The sequence below is a fragment of the Pistacia vera genome, unplaced genomic scaffold, assembly GCF_008641045.1.
Source record: "Pistacia vera cultivar Batoury unplaced genomic scaffold, PisVer_v2 Contig678, whole genome shotgun sequence".
In the NCBI taxonomy this organism is placed as follows: domain Eukaryota; kingdom Viridiplantae; phylum Streptophyta; class Magnoliopsida; order Sapindales; family Anacardiaceae; genus Pistacia; species Pistacia vera.
The window spans coordinates 205,059-226,369 of NW_022196532.1; the positions used below are offsets into that span (position 1 = coordinate 205,059).

The 21,311-nt window shown below is 34.5% G+C and overlaps 1 protein-coding gene across 1 annotated transcript; it reads right to left on the minus strand.

Moving 5' to 3' along the window:
- Positions 1-192: 192 nt before the first annotated feature.
- Positions 193-19,918, minus strand: LOC116113313 (phospholipid-transporting ATPase 2). Its single transcript, XM_031399469.1, has 25 exons — positions 19,851-19,918; positions 18,775-18,976; positions 18,232-18,445; positions 17,211-17,327; positions 16,604-16,696; positions 16,328-16,502; positions 15,577-15,743; positions 14,724-14,828; positions 13,742-13,839; positions 13,508-13,650; positions 13,218-13,314; positions 12,966-13,075; positions 12,714-12,878; positions 11,615-11,769; positions 11,431-11,511; positions 11,155-11,275; positions 10,307-10,413; positions 9,285-9,416; positions 8,656-8,809; positions 7,500-7,617; positions 7,209-7,382; positions 7,050-7,101; positions 6,324-6,451; positions 985-1,135; positions 193-821 (listed from the first exon to the last, which is right to left on the minus strand). Exons 2-25 carry the CDS (start codon positions 18,897-18,899, stop codon positions 489-491), a joined length of 3,315 nt encoding a protein of 1,104 aa, XP_031255329.1. The 5' UTR covers positions 18,900-18,976; positions 19,851-19,918; the 3' UTR covers positions 193-488.
- Positions 19,919-21,311: the final 1,393 nt, after the last annotated feature.

Sequence of the window (21,311 nt, forward strand, 5' to 3'; positions counted from 1 at the left end):
TTAATTAAATCATTTATATTTATAGGTTTAACATGACGTAAAGATTAAATTGATGCGGTTTATCGTATTTATGTTATACTTTGCCAACAGCTATACAATATATGTTACTGAAGATTAATTACGCTATAAATAATTTGCTAACCAATAGTATTACCTTATTTCAATTTTTATTCATAAATTCATGATAAACAATTTTGAAACGGCAATTATATCCATATGTTATCACTCAGTTTCTTTCAATCGTTGAAATACATCGATCAGAGTAAGTTCCAGCCTTCCAGGTCCACCCCATAAGCTCAGCCTCAGGCTCAGGTAATTAAATTATACCTGTATTTTCACTGTAAAAATAATTTATGGAGTTCTGTGAATGTATAACCTATGAAACAACTAGATACAATGAGGTATCACCAAAAAAATTTTAAAAAAATCCTACAGCTCAAATAGCGACTTATACATTTTCTAGCCATCAAATAAGTAGTGTAGTAAACTCAGTTATCCTTGCAGTTTCTCGAGTAAACAGAAGACAATCTGGACTGCGACGGAAAGAAGTCAAATGGAGTACCTGCCCCGAAAGACCTTCTAGTATTTGGAGAATCAGATAATAGAGGTTCATAAACTGGACTTCTGCTCTTAGGTTGAGTAATTGATAATGGTGAAACTTCTTTCTCTAAAGATCTTGCCTGCGGTTCGATAGTCCCCAGAGACAAAATGGGACCACCCATACGTTCAGCCTGCTGAAGTGCATTGATTTTACTTGGTCTGTAGGTGTAACGGAAATATTTTAAAGCCATGATTGGACCTATTCCTGCCCCAACTATGAGCTGTAATGGAATTACAATTTTAGTCAGTATATAATCCCTTCTACCGAAATAAATGGGGACACCTTCCATAACTTAAATTTCACCTTGTCACTTTTCCTGCTAACGTCGATAATACTGAGCATAAGAAACTAAAAGTGAAGTGTATTGATGGGTGAAAACTTACCAACATAGTTAACCAATAAGATGGTTGGCGACACAACCGGAACATAATTGTGTACATCCCGGATGATGGAATAGCACTGAAGATCCAGTTGATGACGTAGAAGGCAGCTAAATTCCCCCATATGGCAAGATGTTGGAACACGGTAAAGGAACTGCATGTGACAATCAAAACTCAGAGACAGTTAGTACAGATTAATCAATGAGGAAAGGATGAGCCATCAAACTCTCCTGTCCATATTCCTTAATGTTGAAGTGTATAATTCTATATTATGATATTAAGATTGTAATCAATATATATTAAGAACATAATTTGTAAAATAGCAAGTTAGATTATTCATTTCCTAGATTAGATTATTTGTTTCCTAGATTAGTTCTCTATTTTCCTCTATATTGGTGTATTATTTTCTGATCATAATACAAGAAATACAAACACACTATTAGTTCTCTATGATTTTTCACATGATATCAGAGCTAGATTGTCAGAAATTAAAATTTTTTTTTTTCGACGACGATTAAGTGTCTCTCTCTGGTGGTCAGAACCTCCAACTAACCATACACGTCTCATCGTCTCCATCTCGTTGGCAAAACCTCACAAAGATCAATGTCATCGGCCGTCGCACGCGCACCTCTACCCGTGGTGTTTCTTTTTGATAGATCCAACTTCGATCTCCTTTTCCAGCGAGCGTCAGTTCTCACCGCCAGCACCAACTTGCTCTGAAGATGACAACGAGCAAAACCCACTAAGGTTCTACTACCTCCAACGTCAAACTCCGACCACTTCACCGGATTCCGCCGCTGTCCTCGGCGGATCTTCTGCTCTAATCTGTTTGTTTGCTCCGTGTTACCTCTGGTTCTAGTTTCCGATCAGATTGTGTAGTTATCATGGTTACTTCCAACTCAAACTCCATTTTCGAGGGTTTTTCTTTCTTGTCTCTCCCACTAATCACCATTGATAAGTTGATTGAGAGTGCGAATTATTCTTCTTGGGTTGCCTCTGTCGAGTTATGGTGTACAGGTCAAGGTCTGGAGGATCACTTGACCACAAAAGTTGTTGACATCACATCAGATAAGTCTTCCTGGATCAAAACTGATGTTTTATTATGTAATCTATTATGGCAATCCATTGACACTAATCTGCATCCCATTTACAAAACATACCGCACATGTTGTGAGATATAGAGTCAGGGTAAACTACTATATACCAATGATATTCAACGCTTGTATTCCATTGTGTCCAATCTCATTCATCTAAAACAACAGGATATGAGTATGTCAGATTTTCTTGGTAAGATGGCCTCCCTCAAAGCAGTGTACAATCTTCTCCTACCCGTTGGTAAATCTACTGCAGAATATCTAGCACAACGAGATAAATTCTTCATGGTTCTAACCCTTGCTGCTATTAGTTCTGATCTCACTCCTATACGAGATCAGATTTTAGCTTGCGCTACAGTGCCATCTTTTGATGAAGTATTTGCTAGGTTACTTCGAGTTCCATCCCTAAGTACTGTCCCCAGTTCTACCGCTATTGACTCTTCTGCTCTGGCTTCTCAGTCTCAAACTATTTATAAAGGAGAATAGGGAGATCGTAGTTGAAGCGAACGACCCAAGTGTAGTTACTGTCATAGTTGGGGGCCATGCTAGGGAAAAATGCTACAAATTACATGGTCGCCCTACTCAGACCGCTAATGTTACTCAGGCTGATCTTCGTTTTGACTCTTCTGAAGAACACACTCAACCATCATTAACTCTTACTGGGGCTGATTATGAAGAATACCTCCAGTTTCAGGCAAATAGGCAGTCTTCTTCATCTATTGCCTCTATCGCTCAATCGGGTAATTCACTTGCATGACTTACTCAGTCTTCTTCTCTTGGACCTTGGGTTCTTGACTCGGGTGCCTCTGATCACATTTCTAGTAACCCTCACTTACTTTCTCATTTAACTAATGTTCCATCTTTACTATCCGTTACTTTAGCCAATGGCTCCAAAGCTATTATTAAAGTTGTAGGTCATGTCAAACCACTTCCATCCTTAGAATTAGACTATGTTCTCTATATTCCCAATTGTCCATTTAATCTTGTCTCTGTCAGTCAACTTATCCGCTCTTTAAATTGTTTTATATCTTTTGATACTGACTCCGTTATTATACAGGATCGAGGCACGGGACGGATGATTGGCACAGGACATGAGTCATAGCGCCTTTATCATCTCCACCTACCATCTATAGCATGCACTGTCACTGAATCTCCAGCACTCCTTCATAATCATTTGGGTCATCCCAGTTTAGTAAAGCTTAAAAAGATGCATCCTGATTTATCTAATTTATCGTCTTTAAATTGTGAGTCATGTTAGCTTGGAAAACATTCTCGTAGCACTTTTCCAAAGCGTGTCAATAAACGAGTTGCGTCCCTTTTTGAGTTAGTTCATTCAGATGTGTGGGGACCTTTATCGTGTATCATCTGTTCTAGGTTTTCAGTACTTTGTTACCTTTATTGATGATTACTCATGCTGTACTTGGTTATTCTTAATGAAAACTCGTTCCAAGTTATTTTCCATCTTTGAATCTTTTTGTGCAGAAATTAAGACTCAATTTTATTCTGTTATTCGAGTATTACGCAGTGATAATGCTCGCGAGTATTTCTCTAATCCCTTTACTAAATTCGTCTATTCTCAGGGAATCCTTCATCAGTCTTCTTATGCTTATACCCCACAACAAAATAGGGTTGTTGAGCGTAAAAACAGACATCTCATTGAAACTGCTCGTACCTTGCTTTTACATAATAAAGTCCCTTTTCATTTTTGGGCGAACACTGTTTTGACCGCCTGTTTCTTAATAAATTGGATGCCCTCTTCTGTCCTTAACGACAAAGTACCTCATTCCATTTTATTTCTTAATCAATCGTTGTATTTTATCCCTCCTCATGTCTTTGGGTGCACATGCTTTGTCCATGTTTTCCCCCTTGGTCAGGACAAACTGGCAACTAAATCTACTAAGTGTATTTTCTTAAGGTATTCACATCTTCAGAAAGGATATAAGTGTTATTCTCTATCAACACATCGCTATTTTCTCTCTGCTGATGTTACGTTTTTTGAGTCGTCTCTATTCTTTTCTTCTTCTATCTTAGATTGTGAGTCAATAACCACGGTCCTTCCTATACCGTCCATTTCCAATCTTCCTGAGTCTATCATAGGCCCACAGTCTTCTACTACCGAGTCTCCCATTACAGACCATAATCTTGTTCCATTTACAGGTACTACTCCTGATCCGGCTAGTGTCCTTGAAGCTCCTGTCGATGGCAATCCTGCTCTTGATTCCTCCAATGCCACGGTCCTCTCTCTTGATGATTAGTTTCCCATTGCCATTCATAAAGGTATGCGGTCTACTCGCAACCCTCATCTGATCTATAATTTTTTAAGTTATCATCGTTTATCTTCATCATATTATGCATTTGTGTCCACACTTTCTTTTGTTTATGTCCCTTCAAATGTTCATGAGGCACTCTCTGATCCCGGATGGCGTCAGACCATGGTTGATGAGATGATTGCTTTGCATCATAATCACACATGGGAGTCAGTTTCTTACCTCCAGGACATTCGACTGTTGGGTGTCGCTAGATTTATACGGTCAAAGTTGGTCTTGATGGTCAGGTTGATCGCTTAAAGACCCAACTAGTTGCCAAGGGCTACACTCAGATAGATGGGATGGATTATTTTGATACTTTTTCCCCGATTGCTAAGATGTCTTCTGTCCGCTTATTCTTAGCAATAGCTGCTATTCAACATTGACCTCTACATCAATTGGATATTAAGAATGCCTTTCTTTAAGGTAAACTTCAGGAAGATATTTGTATAGAGCAACCTCCTGGGTTTGTTGTTCAGGGGGAGTCTACCTTGGTATGCAAACTTCGTCATTCTCTGTATGGTTTGAAACAGTCTCCCCGTGCTTGGTTTGGACGATTCAATACTGTTATCCAAGAGTTTGATATGATTCGGTGCGAGTCTGATCATTTTGTCTTTTATAAACATACAATACTAGGGCAATGTATCTATCTAATTGTCTATGTTGATGATATTGTCATTACAGGGACTGATCAAGATGGTATTAAACAATTGAAGAAGCATTCATTCGGATACTTACAAACCAAAAATTTAGGACTTCTTAAATACTTCCTTGGTATAAAAGTTGCTCAGTCCAAATCTGGTATTGTTATCTCTCAGAGAAAGTATGCACTAGATATTCTTGAAGAAACAAGAATGTAAGATTGCAGACCAATAGACTCTCCTATGGATCCTAATTTAAGACTCTCACCTGGATAGGGGGAGCCGCTGGCTGATCTTGGAAGATGCCGAAGATTGGTTGGTAAACTTAATTATCTCACTATCACACAACCTGATATTTCCTTTTCTGTTAGTGTTGTAAGTCAGTTCCTACAGTCTCCATGTGATAGTCATTGAGATGCAATTGTTCGAATTTTAAGGTATATAAAGGGTGCACCAGGCAAAAGCTTGTTATATGAGAACGAGAGTAATTCACATATTGTTGAATATTCTGATGCTGATTGGGGCAGGGTCTTTGTCTGATAGACGTTCTACTTCAGATTTTTGTGTTCTTATTGGAGGAAACCTAGTGTCTTGGAAAAGTAAGAAGCAAACTGTTGTTGCCTGATCAAGCGCAGAAGCTGAATATCGTGCAATGGCCTTAGTTACTTGTGAGCTCATTTGGTTAAAGCAACTGATCCAAGAGTTGAAATTTGTAGAAGTGTCACAAATGAAGTACTATGTAATAACCAAGCTGCTCTCCATATTGCCTCTAATCTAGTGTTTCATGAGAGGACTAAGCACATAGAAATTGATTGTCATTTTATTCGGGAAATAGTTCTATCTGGATGTATTACCACTAGTCATGTTAGTTCCAACGACCAGTTAACAAACATCCTCACTAAATCTCTCAAGGGTCCGCGCATTGATTTTATCTGTAGCAAGCTTGATGCATTCGATTTGTATGCTCCAGCTTGAGGGAGAGTGTTAAAGTGTATAATTCTATATTAGAATATTAGGATTGTAATCAATATATATTAAGAACAAAATCTGTAAAATAGGAAGTTAGATTATTCATTTCCTAGATTAGATTATTTGTTTTCTATAGTAGTTCTTTATTTTCCTATATATTGATGTATTATTTTCTGATCATAATACAAGAAATACAAACACACTATTAGTTCTCTCTGATTTTTCACACCTACAAACATAATAGAAGCTACTCAAGCCAGTATCAATAAGGCCTCATTAATTTTAAAAAAAAAAATCATTGCCAAACACATATTTATGAGATGCAAGCTTACTTGGTCTCCAATGCCACAACAAAAGCCTGCAACCATATACATCCTGACAGTGCTACCATTGAAACCTCCTCCATTTCGCTTTTTTCATAAGCATAGACGTGTATGCTGATTACAAATACAACAATTGCCTACAATAGCCCCAAGTATTAAATTGAGATACAAGAAGAAAATAATACAAATAACAACAATCGAATCCACCATCACTCTCATGATCAAGCAAATCAACTCATTAGTTGGGAATTAAGTTGCTTTAGAGAGAACTGAGAGAAGCCCACAACAGGTGGTCATGACTGAGGACTTTCCAAACTCATAGAGCTACAGCCGTTTACTTCGGCTTCCTAACCGTCCCATTCACAGATATATGAAGAGAGAAACATATCAAAACTGAAAAGATCTCAGAAGTCATGCTACCTAAAAGAGATTTCCAACATCTTTCATTTGTAGAGTAAGTTTGCCATTAAGTTTTGTTCGCCAGGTCCACAAACTATTTTCAACCTTACATCTTGATATTCAATTAGTTTATCATGTTTATTCAAATTAGATAGGACAATTGGATGCTTTTATAATTCAAACCAGTTTCAATGATTTAAAATCAAGTTTCACGTATATAACAGATCTGTAGAAGTTTTAGGTACTGGGTCAAAACCTCAGGAAAATAAAAAAACTGGATCCACAAAGATATTTTGAAATGTGAACTAGAAAGAAAAACCAAATGATAGCACTCACATGGAATAGGGACCGGCCAAACCATCCAGCAAATGTGCTAGGATTAAGAAGCCTGTTTCAATAAAGGTCCTGAGTCAGTAAGATGTATAATAGCTTATACAGCAAGTTCCAAGTTCTACACCCCAAAAACTCAATCTACAAAGAGAATAAACAGCATACCTTCCTGCCTGGCAGTAGAATAAAATTTGAGGATGCTGCATCACAGTTTGTTCACTAAGATCTTTGTCAAGGACACTGACAAGAACAGGAATACTAGTATAGAAGACATTATAAGCCATCAAGCTAACAGAATTGAAAAGACTAGTTCCAGAGACACCTGAAATAAAAGAGAAGCTGAATATGGCCTAATGTCAGTATATCAGAAACAAAGCAACAACCTGATTTCATTAAGGAGAACCAAGATTGAAAAAAAAAAAAAAAAAAAAAGGGCAGCGATATAATGTAACTCACAAGATCTGGATAAAACATATCAAGAGGGATTTATAGAATGAATATTGGGATAAAAATGCTGTACGGTTGTAAGAATACCGCCCGTGAACAAGTATCAATCTTTTTAGAAACCTGAACTCTGCAATTCAGAAAAGCATTGTTACAATAAAATTTCATCCTAAGGCCAAACAATTTTTTTTTTTTTTTTTTTTTTTAACCTTTAAAGTAATTTAAAAACAATAATAATAATATAGCATGACAAAAGTTTTACACATACAACATCACTTTGTGGGCTTGAGTTAGATAAATATCCTCACAGACATGAATTTGTAAAAAATGGCAAATCTATCTAACAAAATTACAGTTACATTATTTTATGGCATGCATGAGGAAATACAACTGCTATTCCTCACACATATTGTCCATTTTCTCTCCCATGAGAACTCCAATGATTGCCGTCTCACCTTAACCTGTATGTCGAACCCCATTGGTGATATATAATCCCCTCGTGAGTCTATTGCCATCAGCTTATGCATAGAGGGAAGTCTATTTCAAAGTATTGTCAACTCTAGGATGCTTCTAAGTTAACCACTTACAGCCCCTGCCCATATCAATATGGGAAGCATTGTAGACCTATTGAGCCATGACCTAAGTATTAATCATCACTAAATACAATATAATTTAAAATGAGCTTGAGCAAGTGACCATGGGAGTACAAGTGACAAGGGAGAAACAAGCACACTTAAAGAATGTTTCACTAAGATAAGATTATGTAATTTGATTTCCACCAAACATTGCTTAATATGAGATATACGTAGACAAAATTCTGGCTGCCGTGGAAAAGATATTCTTTAGCATATCTATCTATCTATCTATCATCATCATTATGTGGTTCAGATGATCAGCCATCCCTCTTGTTCAGGTTCTCTAAAATTTACCAAGCGAACCTTTATTTTAAGCAACTGCTTGAGGTTTAGTAATAAGTAATAAACAATGTTCCCTTTTTTAATTTAAAAAAAGGGAAATATTCAATTAAGGAGAACTGGGGAAAAAACAGAAAACACCTGCCTTGAAACCTCCATAACATAGTATGCATGCAAACAACAGAACTCTGTGTCTCATGAGTGCATGAAAAAGAAAACACACAAACAGGGTAAAAGAAAAAGAAAAAGCTTACTTCCAATACTGTAGTCAGCTGCCCTTGCAGCCTGTAATCCTTCTCTCCCACTAATGCCAACCCCAATGTCAGCTTGTTGTATCATTCGCACATCATTCCCTCCATCCCCAATGGCTAATGTTCTATAGTCGCATGATTTTAAGAGTTCCACAAGCTGCATGAGAAAGTTTCATATTCATTTAAGTAATTATCCATCTTCTCAAACAAAGACATCGCAAACATATTCAGTCAAGTCATATTCTATCTTCTAGGAGGAAAGAACTAATACTCTCTTCAGTCAGTGACAAATTGGAAATTATCTTTAAAAAATAACTCTGGATTAGCTTTGTTCCTCCATACATGTATATTTTTCAAAAACTCCAATACTGTAACCAATCTAATCAGATATCATTCAAGACACACTTATGGGTGGTCTCAAACCCTTGATGCCTTTTACATCAACTTTAACTTCACTTCATTGATAGCCTATACTTTGTGTACCTTCCATACCACAGTGAACTTTGATGAAGTTAATGATTAAAAAAAGAAAAAAGGAGGGAGATAAACATGTGAGAACTGGACATATATATATAGTCTTCAATTATTCAAAAGCCACATAAAGTATGACAAACTTGAAATTTGAAAAGAACCTGTGCTTTTTGTGATGGTGTCACACGACAACATATTGCAGTTCTTGACAATATTGCTAATTCAGTGAAAGCTTTCCGGTAATGCTTCAGGGCAATCTCAAGGGCCCAGCCATCAACAACAAACGCCACATCCTGACAGAGGGAGAATAATGAAAAAAGGGAAATGTTTAGACACAACTAATTTTTGAGACTTCTAAAGGCTGAAATTAGCAAAGTAATAATAATAATTATTAAAAAAAAAAAAAAGAGCACCTATGTTAAAGATGTAATATTCTCTTAAGATTAATGCTAAACAAAACCACCTAGCCTTGCAACAGACTGAAAAATCATTATCGCTGTTACATTAGAGATGATCGAAACATCAGGAGTTGTATGCTTAATACACAAAATACAGCAACAGTTACTACTTTCAAAGCCCACATAGCTTATGCTTCACCAACACTCTTATGCCAATTATGTAACACTGGTTGGTTACATAAAGTGAATATCAGAGTGGCAATCATTAATTAGATTCTCTATAAATAGTTTGAATTTCCTCTCTTTAACTTATATTTCCCAAAAACTGCATTTTCTCTATGTCTAGTGTCTCTCTCTTCTAGTTTCCTTCATCTATCATATTAGATTCAGAAACCAAAAGTCCCAAAACATTAAGCAATGACAATGCATCCATGTACACATCTATCCTTTAATTAGTGTTTCTGTATACACATGTAATCCAGAAAAAGATTATATCCTTACATAGTACAAAAGAAAAACACTTCATCACAAATAGAAACTTCTGCACACATAATTTTGTCCAACCATATGAAAACAACCGTAAGAAAACCTCCCCCAACCCAATAAAATCATGAGAAAGACATACAAAAGATACCCCACTCACCCCCAACATTCAATACATACAGTTCTTAAAGAAAGCAATAATTTAATAAAAACACAGAAAAATTAATTTGCTGAAATATACTTTCCAAAATATCAATAAAGGAAGCAACTCTGAACCTGCAATCAACCAGTTGTTTAAGTACCTTGGGTTCTGAAGTTGTTATCCTCATAGTAAGCAAAACTCTCTCTAAACTTCTACAAACTTCATCCACAGTTTTTCCATCAATTGACAGAAGCTGACCTTTTGGCTCTGTTAAGAAATTGTGGGGTGGGAGGATGGGGAGGAAAAAATCAGTGACATAAATTTAATGTGAAAAACACTTTATGTGACACCTCATGTTACGCTTTCACGAGCAACATATTTTATGTCATACCAGTACCATTAAAACTGTGCAAGAGCATCATGTAGATGGCAATAATTTAATAGAAGAACAAATTGCAGCTCTTTAATCAAGGATATGCATAAATTAAATTTAACGTGTTCTCTTCTTTTTTCTGGAATAAGGCACCACGCATATCAGCATAAACTATATAAAACATCTTAATTTAATGCAGCTAATAAAACTGAAAAAATAATCAAGTGTAAGCTAGATAATGTGTGTTGCATTATCATTTGAAGTGTGTGCTTTAATTCTTATTAATCATACTAAAGTTTTCTGGATAAATTAACGAGCCTACAAAATTTCAGCATAAATTATGTTAACATTCAAATACGTGTGCATATGCAGATATAAAAAAGAAAGGGGGTAAATAGCCACACAACAAGAAGTAGCACTAAATAAAGCTTCAACATATAATTTAACCACCTCCTAAAGCTTCAGCAAAAACAGGCTTAGTTTTTTTCAGTTGCAAACACGAGTCCCAGGACTTATAAAGAGAGTGACAAAAAAAATTAAATAAATAAATAGCAGAAGGCAATGACAACTACTAAGAAATTTGCGGCCTGAAATACCATAAGACAAACGGGTAAAGGAAAACAATTTCAATGTACCAGGGGAAATGAAATTGCATGAAAGAGCAATTTGCACTGCAGTATTCTGCTTGTCTCCTGTTAGCATCCAAAAATTAATTCCTGCTTTTCGAAGTGTCTCAATTGTTTCAGGCACACCATCCTGAAAAATTATTAGAAAGTAAATTCAATAACTTTATATCTGGATACCACTAGAAATGTATCGCTTAGACAAATAATGAAATAAAACAGTATAGAATTGCTATATTTTGTGCTAAAATTAACATTTCTTAATGCCACAACAATAGCAAAATTCACCTGTAGACGGTCCTCTATTGCAGTAACCCCAAGAACTTCAAGATCATGTTCTAATCTTTGGCAGACCTCAGCTATTCTCCACTACAGAAAATAGTGAAAAGAGGAATCAGATGTGATTACTAAACATAGGCAGAACGTTTGGAAAAAGTAAATAATTAAATCAGACAAGATTTGCACCCTTTACCTCCCTATCAACCAATGTACTACTAGCCTCTTTAAACATCAAAGACCACTCCGCATATTCATCTTCTCTTAGTTCACACCAGGCCAAGCATAATGTACGAAGCCCCAATTGTGAATATTGTTCTACAGCCTCAATAAAACTCCTGGTTTGTTGCCCTGAAGTAAATTTTGGTATTATCTATCAAATACATGAACACATTGAAGTAGTAGCAAAATTTTATTAAGTTTAAAATAAGTTTATCTTTTTTTTTTTTTTTTCCATTTTCTCTCTAAGATGGAAAGCAGAGTATTCTAAGTACAATAATTAGCTAATTCACATTAATAAGCCATCTCAAAGAATTTTTTTTCCACACCAAAAAGTCATAGAAAACACATGATGTAGTTGCAGAGATCAAGAGCAAAGACAGTTGATAAGAAGGTAAAGAAAATCTCTTCACTTGTTCTCACCATCAACAATAATGCTTCATCCCGAATTTAATTAATTTACTGCAAAGAAGGATAGGATCCATGAACACAGAAAGGATGTAAAGTGGGCTTGTCTGTGTATTACAATTTTGTTTTGCTAATTATATAACCATTTGAAGAACATATTTTATAATAATTTCATGTCTCCTTGCCTTGTGCTACAACCCCCAATAGGCCCAACACATGCCAGTATTGTAAATTACACCAGTCAACACAGGAAAGTTCATTCAACAGATAGATAGGGTTGAACCCTGCATCATATGTATTAATGATTAAATTGTTTCTTGTTATGACTCCAGATATAGCATGTTTTAACTGTCTAAATAAAATATCATTCCTTCAAAGAAACTTCATATTTTACTATCGCTTTAATGTAAATAAATACACTACCCAAAAAACATAAAAGACCTTAAACTTGATCCCAACTCTTTTAGTACATAAGTGATTTCACTGATCAAATGGCCATGAGATCAAATCATTCAGGTTTCTCATATAATTGGTCACCAAAAAGAATCTCTAGTTAGTAATCATCAAACCCAGAACTTAAATTCAGAAGAATAGTATTCTCTACACAAAATAAAGTGGTCTCAGAAATTTCCAGATTGAGCAAGAAATAGCTCCAATAAGTAGGTTACCAGCATGAGCATAAGGAAGAACAGCTTCGTCTGCGCCTTTTGACAGAAGGATGATCTTTCCACTCTGACAATCTCTCACCACTACTGACATTCTTTTCCGATCAGAAGTGAACTCCAGAATTTCCAATACTTCATAATGCAATACTGAAGCATTAAACCTGATCTCTGCAAAAAATTCCAATAAAAGAAACTGTATCATCTCCACTGACAGTATTGTCATCTTAAAAACAGCCAGAAGCAAAGGAGTTTTACCAACAATATTTGCATTCTTGTTGACAAAAACCATATGCAACTTAGCAGCAGCATGAACAAGAGCTTCCTCATCCTGAGATTGTGCCTTGTACAAGATAGCTCCAGTTTTGCTACAGGCAAGAAAGTATCCAAAACATGTCAACTACATGTTAGTACCAAAGAATTTTAAAATAAACCATGTCTTATGGCTTAAATTTTAGGAAGGACTGCCATATCAAGGCCAGAATCCAACCAAAAAGAAGCTGCAATCACCTTTGTATAGGTATTACAGTATTACATACTGCCATAACTGTAAGAAACCGGATAACATCAGGAGAACCACTTGCAACAGCATTGAGCAATCCTACATCTGTGTATCAATGGTAATATAATCAGAAACCAATTTTTGCATGTTTCATTAGGAGTGATCCTAGAAGTAGCAATAAATATACAAGCAATTCAGAAGACCAATATTTATCAGAAACACAATATGTAAAAGTGAGAAAAGGGAAGGCATCAATGCATAATACACCCAAAAGAAACAAGAAAGAGAGGATTAGAACCTTTTAAGGCATCTCCATTCTCATTCCCATAGAAATGGCCACTGATACAACATCTTCTAAAGATCATTTTATTTTCAGTTAAGGTTCCAGTTTTGTCAGTCAAAATGTACTCAACTTGCCCTAAGTCCTCACTTATTGCTGTGCTGCCACATGTAACAAAAACCTCTTATAGATATATGCAGAAAAAATCGAATTCTGTAATTAGCTCTAGATATAGGTCCCTAACATTCTTACTTTGTTGCATGGGACGGAGTTCCCGTTTCAGGGTCAATCATCTCATTGTCCCAATCAATAAACTTTGCATATAAGCTCTTCACAAGATCCAGAGACACCTGCCATGTAGAAGCAGTTTAGTTAGTTGTACACTAAACTAGATATGGAATTCTTGAAATTTATGGTCAACCTTGTAATGCACTAGAATGAAATCAATAAAATAACAATAGTAAACAGAACAGCAATTTGAAAGTAGAAAATAGATGATTCCAACATGTAGCACAAACATGTAAGCTTGCTCTAAACCCTAGATGCAACCCAGCTCCATTCAATGACAGAGGACGATTATAACAGCCTTGTAGGTGTTCATATTATGACATTAATACATGAAATTGGAATATTTTTAACACTATTTTTTTGGTTATCCAAGGTTCACAATTTACATAATATATAAGTCCATACAACTAGCCAAGAGGAACTTCAACCTTATAAGAGCATCTCCAATGGTGCTCTTTATTTTAAAGAGCATATTTCATATATACAAAGAGTATCTTCATTAATTTTTAAATATAAAGAACAAAATTTTTATTCAAATCCAATGCACTCTTTAAATTTAATGAAAATGCTCTTTATTTTCAAGAAAGAGATTTAATAGGAGAGAGAATTAATAAATAAATGCATAGAAACTTGTAATTTATTAATTAAAATTAGGATAGAGAGTGAAATTTGATTTTCTAGATGTGGTGAGCCAAACTAACTCTTTAATTTATATTTAAAGAATAAAACGTCTGTTGGACTCTTGTTTTTATGGATTAACTCTTTATAATAAAGAGTTTAAGTCATATAAAGAGTCATTTGGAGATGATCTAAATCCATAAATCTATCCTTAGAAGCACATAGAATTTATATTTTAAAATATACATAGTGTGACATCAAAAATTAAAAGATGATCATGTCAAACCAGGTGAAAAAATGTCGGAAAGTAAAATTATTAGCAAATTACCTTGATGGATATGGGTATCATAATGGAACATAGAAGCTCAAACCGTAAGGGAATGACTAGTAGCTCATACCAAGGGCCTTCATTTGGGTACAACACATACCATTGCTAAAAAAGAAAAACATAAAAGTGGTTATAATATCAAAGTCATCAGTGCATAATAAGAATATATATCAAAGGAAAAGCCTTTTAGGTAGTCAATCTAGAGAACAAGACATAGGAAATGATTCTAGACAAGGATATGAAAACCATTTATAGATGTGGCAGACATGAATTTATGTTTAAACAAGAATTTTGAAAGATGTATTCAAGCATTTCCATAAATTCCAGCCAAATTTCCAAACTAAATGTCCACTAGGGTTGACCTAGGTTTTGGTGTGTTTCTTTACAAATTACCATTTATCAAAAGTTCTACTTGCCTGCCATAATTGGGATGCAAAACAAAGACAACATTTATTTATTGATTTGTTTATTTTGATAAGAAACAGAAATTCTTTAATATGAAAAACCATCACAGAAGCGTGGACCAACAGTCCACTGGATAAAGAAATTCATTACATATACAAAAGCCCAAATCCACAATCATCCAACTACAACTATCCAATTTTCCTAAATTGAAAATAGAAAAACAAAACAATAGAACACCCATAAACTCATTAGAAACCAAAACCAAAAGAGAAGCAAAAAAAATCAACCCTATATCCTTATCCCATAAAATATCAACATCTACCTTAGTAGTATCATCAAACATTCCTCCACAAATTCATCCCATAAAATAACATCAATTGCATGTTAGAGAAGATGCTTCCAACAATTTAACAGATTGAGAAACACAAGCTCAAAAAATCTTACTAACCTTTCTTGCTTCTGTATCCTTCCACACGTTCCCAGCTACACCGAGAACCAAGACAACCACTATTTGGAAAACGAAAATAGCCCCAGTCAACTTGTCAATCATGGCATCAACAGCTGTAAGCTTTGGTTCAGGTATACCCCTACTCATTCCCAGCTTGGTTTCATTGCCTAAAAAATTATAATAGATAATTCAGCGATTGCTGCAACTAATGGCAAGACCATCACATTGACAGGTGAGGTCAAGAATCAATTGATGACCAATCTTTAAAGAAAATATGAAAAGGGCCAGGATACCAACTGGGACAATATTCAGAAATAAGCTTCAATGATATTTGAATTTTTTAACATTGACAAATTTGGCCACAGCATTGATATATATTATGTAATTACAAATTTATTAAAAGTAATTTTAAGACAACAAAAAAAAAAAAAAAATTTAGTAGTAGCTTAAAGCAGACATAAACCAATGTCAAAATCTTGACCTCAAGTACAGTTAAAACCAGAGTGAGTCAACCTAAACTCATCCCATAAACAGGCATAGGACAATCGACCTAAATAGTACAATTTTGTTTCCTCCCCGTGTCATAGATGTCTTACCAAATGAAAGCATGCATAAGGTAAATACGCTTTGCTTCTTTAATAAACAACCCTTAAAAGTAACAGCACTATATGAAACTTTAAACAGCTCACAAAGAACAAACTAGTCCTTTAATTAGTTACGACCCAGACGTTTCATTCTAATAGGAACTTGCCCGTGTAGACAGCTACTCCACAAGCCCACTCTGTATTCCGTAGATAGCATGACTGAAGAATTGTGTTTTTAATGGTCAAAGGGCACACATCATTATCAATAAATGGTGGGAAAAGACGTAGATTTGCATCAAATCTTCTAATGTCCTTATCTGGACCGGGACATTCAATAACACCCTGGCCATGGCAGATAGATAATGAAATGTCATGATGAGAATAAAGCTGGAAAAATTACAAAGAATATTGCATTTATAATGAGTAAAAAAAATATGTCTTGCCTTAATTTTGTGCAACAATTCAAAATCCATTCCCATGCAAGCAGCAGGTATGACCCTTGTCTTCAGATCAGTTTCACCATCTAGGGCTGCAGTCTACACAATAAATTATCGAGTTGACAATTCACAATCTTAATAATATACGGTTTAAATTGGTTAGATAGAGAGCTACAGGAGTGATTTAAATTTTATGCTTCAAACAAAAGTTAAAAGACTTTCAGGTTTCGTCTATGGTTAAAAATGAATATTTCAGGTGAACAGAAGGAAATGCCCATGCAATAGGACTGTACATTTGGCTGAGCTGTAATAAATGCAGCCTGGCTTTTTATCGGAGTGGTAAGCAAGCACTTAACTTGTATTGGGCTGAGAGTACAGTTAAATCGACCTGAAGTCCGCCAGAAACTAGTACAATGACACATATCTGTGTATTTCAAGGGGATACACAACAGATGCTTGCAATAAAACGGTACTTATATGATGAATTTGCAATAAATTGTGGTCAAATCATTTTCATTTGAATGAAAAATAAGAAACTGCAAAATCTGATACAGGTGAATCCTGTGCCATATAAACATCATATTAACCTTTTATATGTAGAATGTATATATACCTCTACATAGCAAACGCCTTGCGGGTCAGAGGTACCAATCAGTACAAGATCACATGGCACTTCATCATTCTCACGAAGCCATACTATATTACCTACACGAATATCCTGTGCTTGTATCTGCAAAATCACCAATGACGTACAAAGAGACAAACTGTTAATTTTTCAGTCTTTAAAGATAAAGAAACAGTGACAGGTCAAAAAGATTTATCATCTTGCAAAAACCTTAATCGAAGAACTTAATTGTTTTATAGGAATTTAACATGCAGTTGCAAATAAATTTCAAAATTCATCTAAAATAAATAATACTATAAACTTCAGAACTAGATAAAGTGCTTTCTATAAATAATTCCTTTTATTTTCAGGTTTATGGGCTCCTATGATGACTATCTCTACATCCCTAACCAAATGCAAATCATTATAATTTTACCTCAATGACAAATCAGCTCAAACCTAAGAAATGTCCCCAATAATATCCACCATATACACATCAAGTCATGTAAAAGAGATGAACTTAAAAAAGATTCCTCGGAAGCAATAGAAGGATTTTCTACGTTAACAAAGAGGAAGACGCCCACTCTTTGCCCTTTGCAGGGCAGAGTTCAACTTTAAGCTTCCGTTTGGCATTTTTTACCAAAAAATTCAAGATATTACTTTCCTATTCATTCAATGTTAATTGGGAGAGAATTTGGGCTAGGTTTAGTTTTGATAACTGGGATTCAAAATTTCTCATCAAAAGAAGAAAAGTCCTTGGAACATTATTGAAAAATCAAAGAAACAGCCACAAATTTTTCAAGGCAGTTCCAATGTTCCTGATCTTATAGTTATATTCATTACTCTTAGAAGCAAACTAATCAATTCAGTAACGACTATAACATTATAAAATCTATAGGAACAAAAAGAGCATCAAGTCAAATACACTTGATCAACTGCTAAAAATTCTAACTTTCTTTTCCAATTAAATTTCAAACATTAAACAGCAGAAATATGAAATGGAAAAGAAGATTGAGAAAATTCTCCTTACATGTTTTTTGATGCCTTGTTTAACAATCCAAACTTCTTTCTCGTTTGCTTTTTTGTCTGAGAGATATCTATTGTAATCATCCCAAGCTTCTTTTGATGCTGAGACTGCAAATATAAAAATTAGTGGACCCCAAGTACTGGCAGGATTTACTGGAGTAATAAGTGACCACAGCTGGAGGCAGGCAATCAGCAAGAAATACTGGTTCATAAAACGGCTGGAGAAAACAAAAAAGTTAGAAAAGGAGAGCTGGAGAGAAGGATAAAATTATGAGAGAGAGAGAGAGAGAGAGATATCTCAGAAATGCATACTAGATTTTACATATGAATGCATAAACTCTAAACTATTCCAGAACAGCGTTTTTATTAATAAAGTATCTTCCTGACAATCAAACTTTTAAAATGCAGAATATACAACAATAGAATGATGATGTAGCAGAGGATCTTAACATGGAAATTAGACTTATTTCCTATAAGCACAAGGCAAAATTTTTTACTAACAAGAAAATAAAATGAGAGCCAATAACATTAATATTGTCAAAATCACCTGAACTGCTCCCATAAATTTTTGGGTAAGAAGTTCAGTAATGTATATTTTCTGTTCGATAAGCGGTTGTCACAATAAAGATCCTGTGATGCTTCATCATCATTGATGTAAACATATCGCTTCATTTTGACCCAGAAGCAAATGATAATGGTCAACACATTCTTTCCAAGTTTGCCACAGAACTCAACAGCATGGAGGTGCCCTGTCAAAGAAAAAAATTCAAAGTTTTACTGCATGTCAAGGGAAAAAATTAGAATAAAACTATTTCGGGCATTTATGCCATCAGTAATGCCACTGACCAAACACTGATAAAAGAGAAAGTCAACAAGATTAGCATCAATGTGTTTGTGAGTACAATATCTTGAACTGAAGAACAACACAATCAACATAAAGTGGCTATAAGAGAAAAAACATATTTGTGAGTACAATATTGTACCACTTTCCCTTAAACATCAAGATAATGTTCTTGTTTTCTAATTTCTGAAGAAAATGAAACCTACTAGAAAATGGCAAACCTCACTCATTGTTTTTTGAAGATATATTTCTACAACAAAAAAAAATGCATTCTAAAAATGCAACTAGGAACAAAATTCTCGGCGTTTTTGTTTCAATAAAATGAGAAGTTCAGCTCAGTCGAACCACACAGTTGCAATGCCCTCAGCTTGACTGAACAGTCAGGTCCCAAATAACCCAAACTTTAACAATTTACCAGAAGCTACAGTAAAGTGAATTCATTCAAACAGACGTCGATACTAGAGGAAAAAAAAAAAAACAATTCAGTTCATCGAAAACGAAGCAACTGCATCAATTTATCACTTGCATTTGCATTTATAAATTATTCAAGTCTCTGAATGGATCCGAGCTAATTTTACAATCTGCAAACAGTTGATTGCAAAATTTAAGCGGTAATTATCACTCAAATCTTAAGAAAGAATAACTATATTTTAATTTCTCGATTCGACAACTAAGATATATCGAAATAATTTTAAATCCAGATGTTAATTGAAAACCTACAATTAAAAATCTCAACCTACTAAAAAAATGAGAAGAAAGAAAGAAATGGCGAGATATTTTACCTGTTAATGCTATTGTTCTTCCTGAAACTTGGTCGTTGGTCCCGCTCTCTCCTGTCTCTGTCTCTCTTTCAATAGCAAGGGCTGTGATTTGGTGGGTGAGTTACCAGCGTTTTATACCCTTGCGTACGGTGAAATGCCAACAATGTCTGGACCCACTTTAGTACTCAGATAGTCAGATCACAACCGTCATTTCCATTCAGATTTTTTTTTTTTTTTTTTAACCTAACGATAATTTGTTATTTTGAAGAAAATAATTCATTAACCTCTTAATCTTATCAATATCTGTACTTTTATTAAAATCTTGTTTAAAAAATTTGCGCGATAGCTGTGTGAAAAAAAAAAATCAATTCAATTTTATTCCATAAAATTTGCTTTAGGGAATAAAATTCAAATAATTCCATTAATTCTCTCAAAAAATTTAAATCCATGCGTGGATGCCTCAGCTTTACTAGAGTGTTGATTAAACCAGGTTGGGCCAGTCCCAGCTCGGTCTACGACAAAACCATCTTAGAACTGGGCTTCGCTGGAATCCATGACTATAAGACCTTCGGGACTGCCTTTAAGCCCATTTTCAAACTATCCAAGCCCAGGCAATAATGGAACCCACTAGCTGGGATTGAATCTAGACACATAACTAATAAAGTTAGATGTTTCAGAATGTCAGAAAACGAAATGATAATTCTTCTATTTTTACCTATTATAAATTCAAAAGATGTTATTTAAATTTTTTATTAAAGTTTTTTAAAAACCAAAATCCTATCAATTGAGTTTGTATATTTTATATATATCACACAATTCAATGTAATTATCTCAATGGAATATTGTATTAATTAATATGATCTGGTAGTGAGTATAATATGATATATCACAAACATGTATGGAGTAATTTATTATAAGAAAATATATCAACAAATTGCAGCATGTAGAACGTGCAATTAAGCATCTAGTAGATTGATGAAAGCCTGTAAATTATTGAGAGGAATTTGTTCTTGTAGTACTTTTTGAAGAGATTTATATGAGATAATTCTATATAATAATTTAAGGTACACGTTTTTGGTAAATTTCAGTTTCAATGCACTATTAAATTTTCTACTTAGCCTTATCTATTTCAATCCAAAGATCTAACTTAAAGTTGCGTAATGCAATTTACTTTTAATTATCACAAAAATAGGAAAAAAAAAATGTCGCTCTTAAAGTTTAAAAAGGTGGTTGAAATTGATTCAATTATGATGGTGAATTGAATTGATAAATAAAAAAAAAATTAATTTCACAAAAGATCAGTGTTAAGTCATATTTGCATTTAGAATATGAGTATAAGGGAATAAAGTAAATATTACACCAATAATTTTTTTTTATAAATTTTTTTTCATAACCTTGATATGATAATTCATAATTGATCAATTCGTAATTAATTAGTAAGATTTATGTGAAACTCATATAAGATTTATTGTAAATTAATTA

What these genes read in the sequence shown, in the direction of transcription:
- LOC116113313 (XM_031399469.1), bottom strand. Translation starts at nt 18,899, where the DNA reads ATGAAGCGATATGTTTACATCAATGATGATGAAGCATCACAGGATCTT. An exon ending in GAATGGAGATGCCTTAAAAG is followed by an intron (nt 13,315 to 13,507) that starts GTTCTAATCCTC and finishes ATTGATACACAG; the next exon opens with ATGTAGGATTGCTCAATGCT. An exon ending in CAATAGAGGACCGTCTACAG is followed by an intron (nt 11,276 to 11,430) that starts GTGAATTTTGCT and finishes ATAATTTTTCAG; the next exon opens with GATGGTGTGCCTGAAACAAT.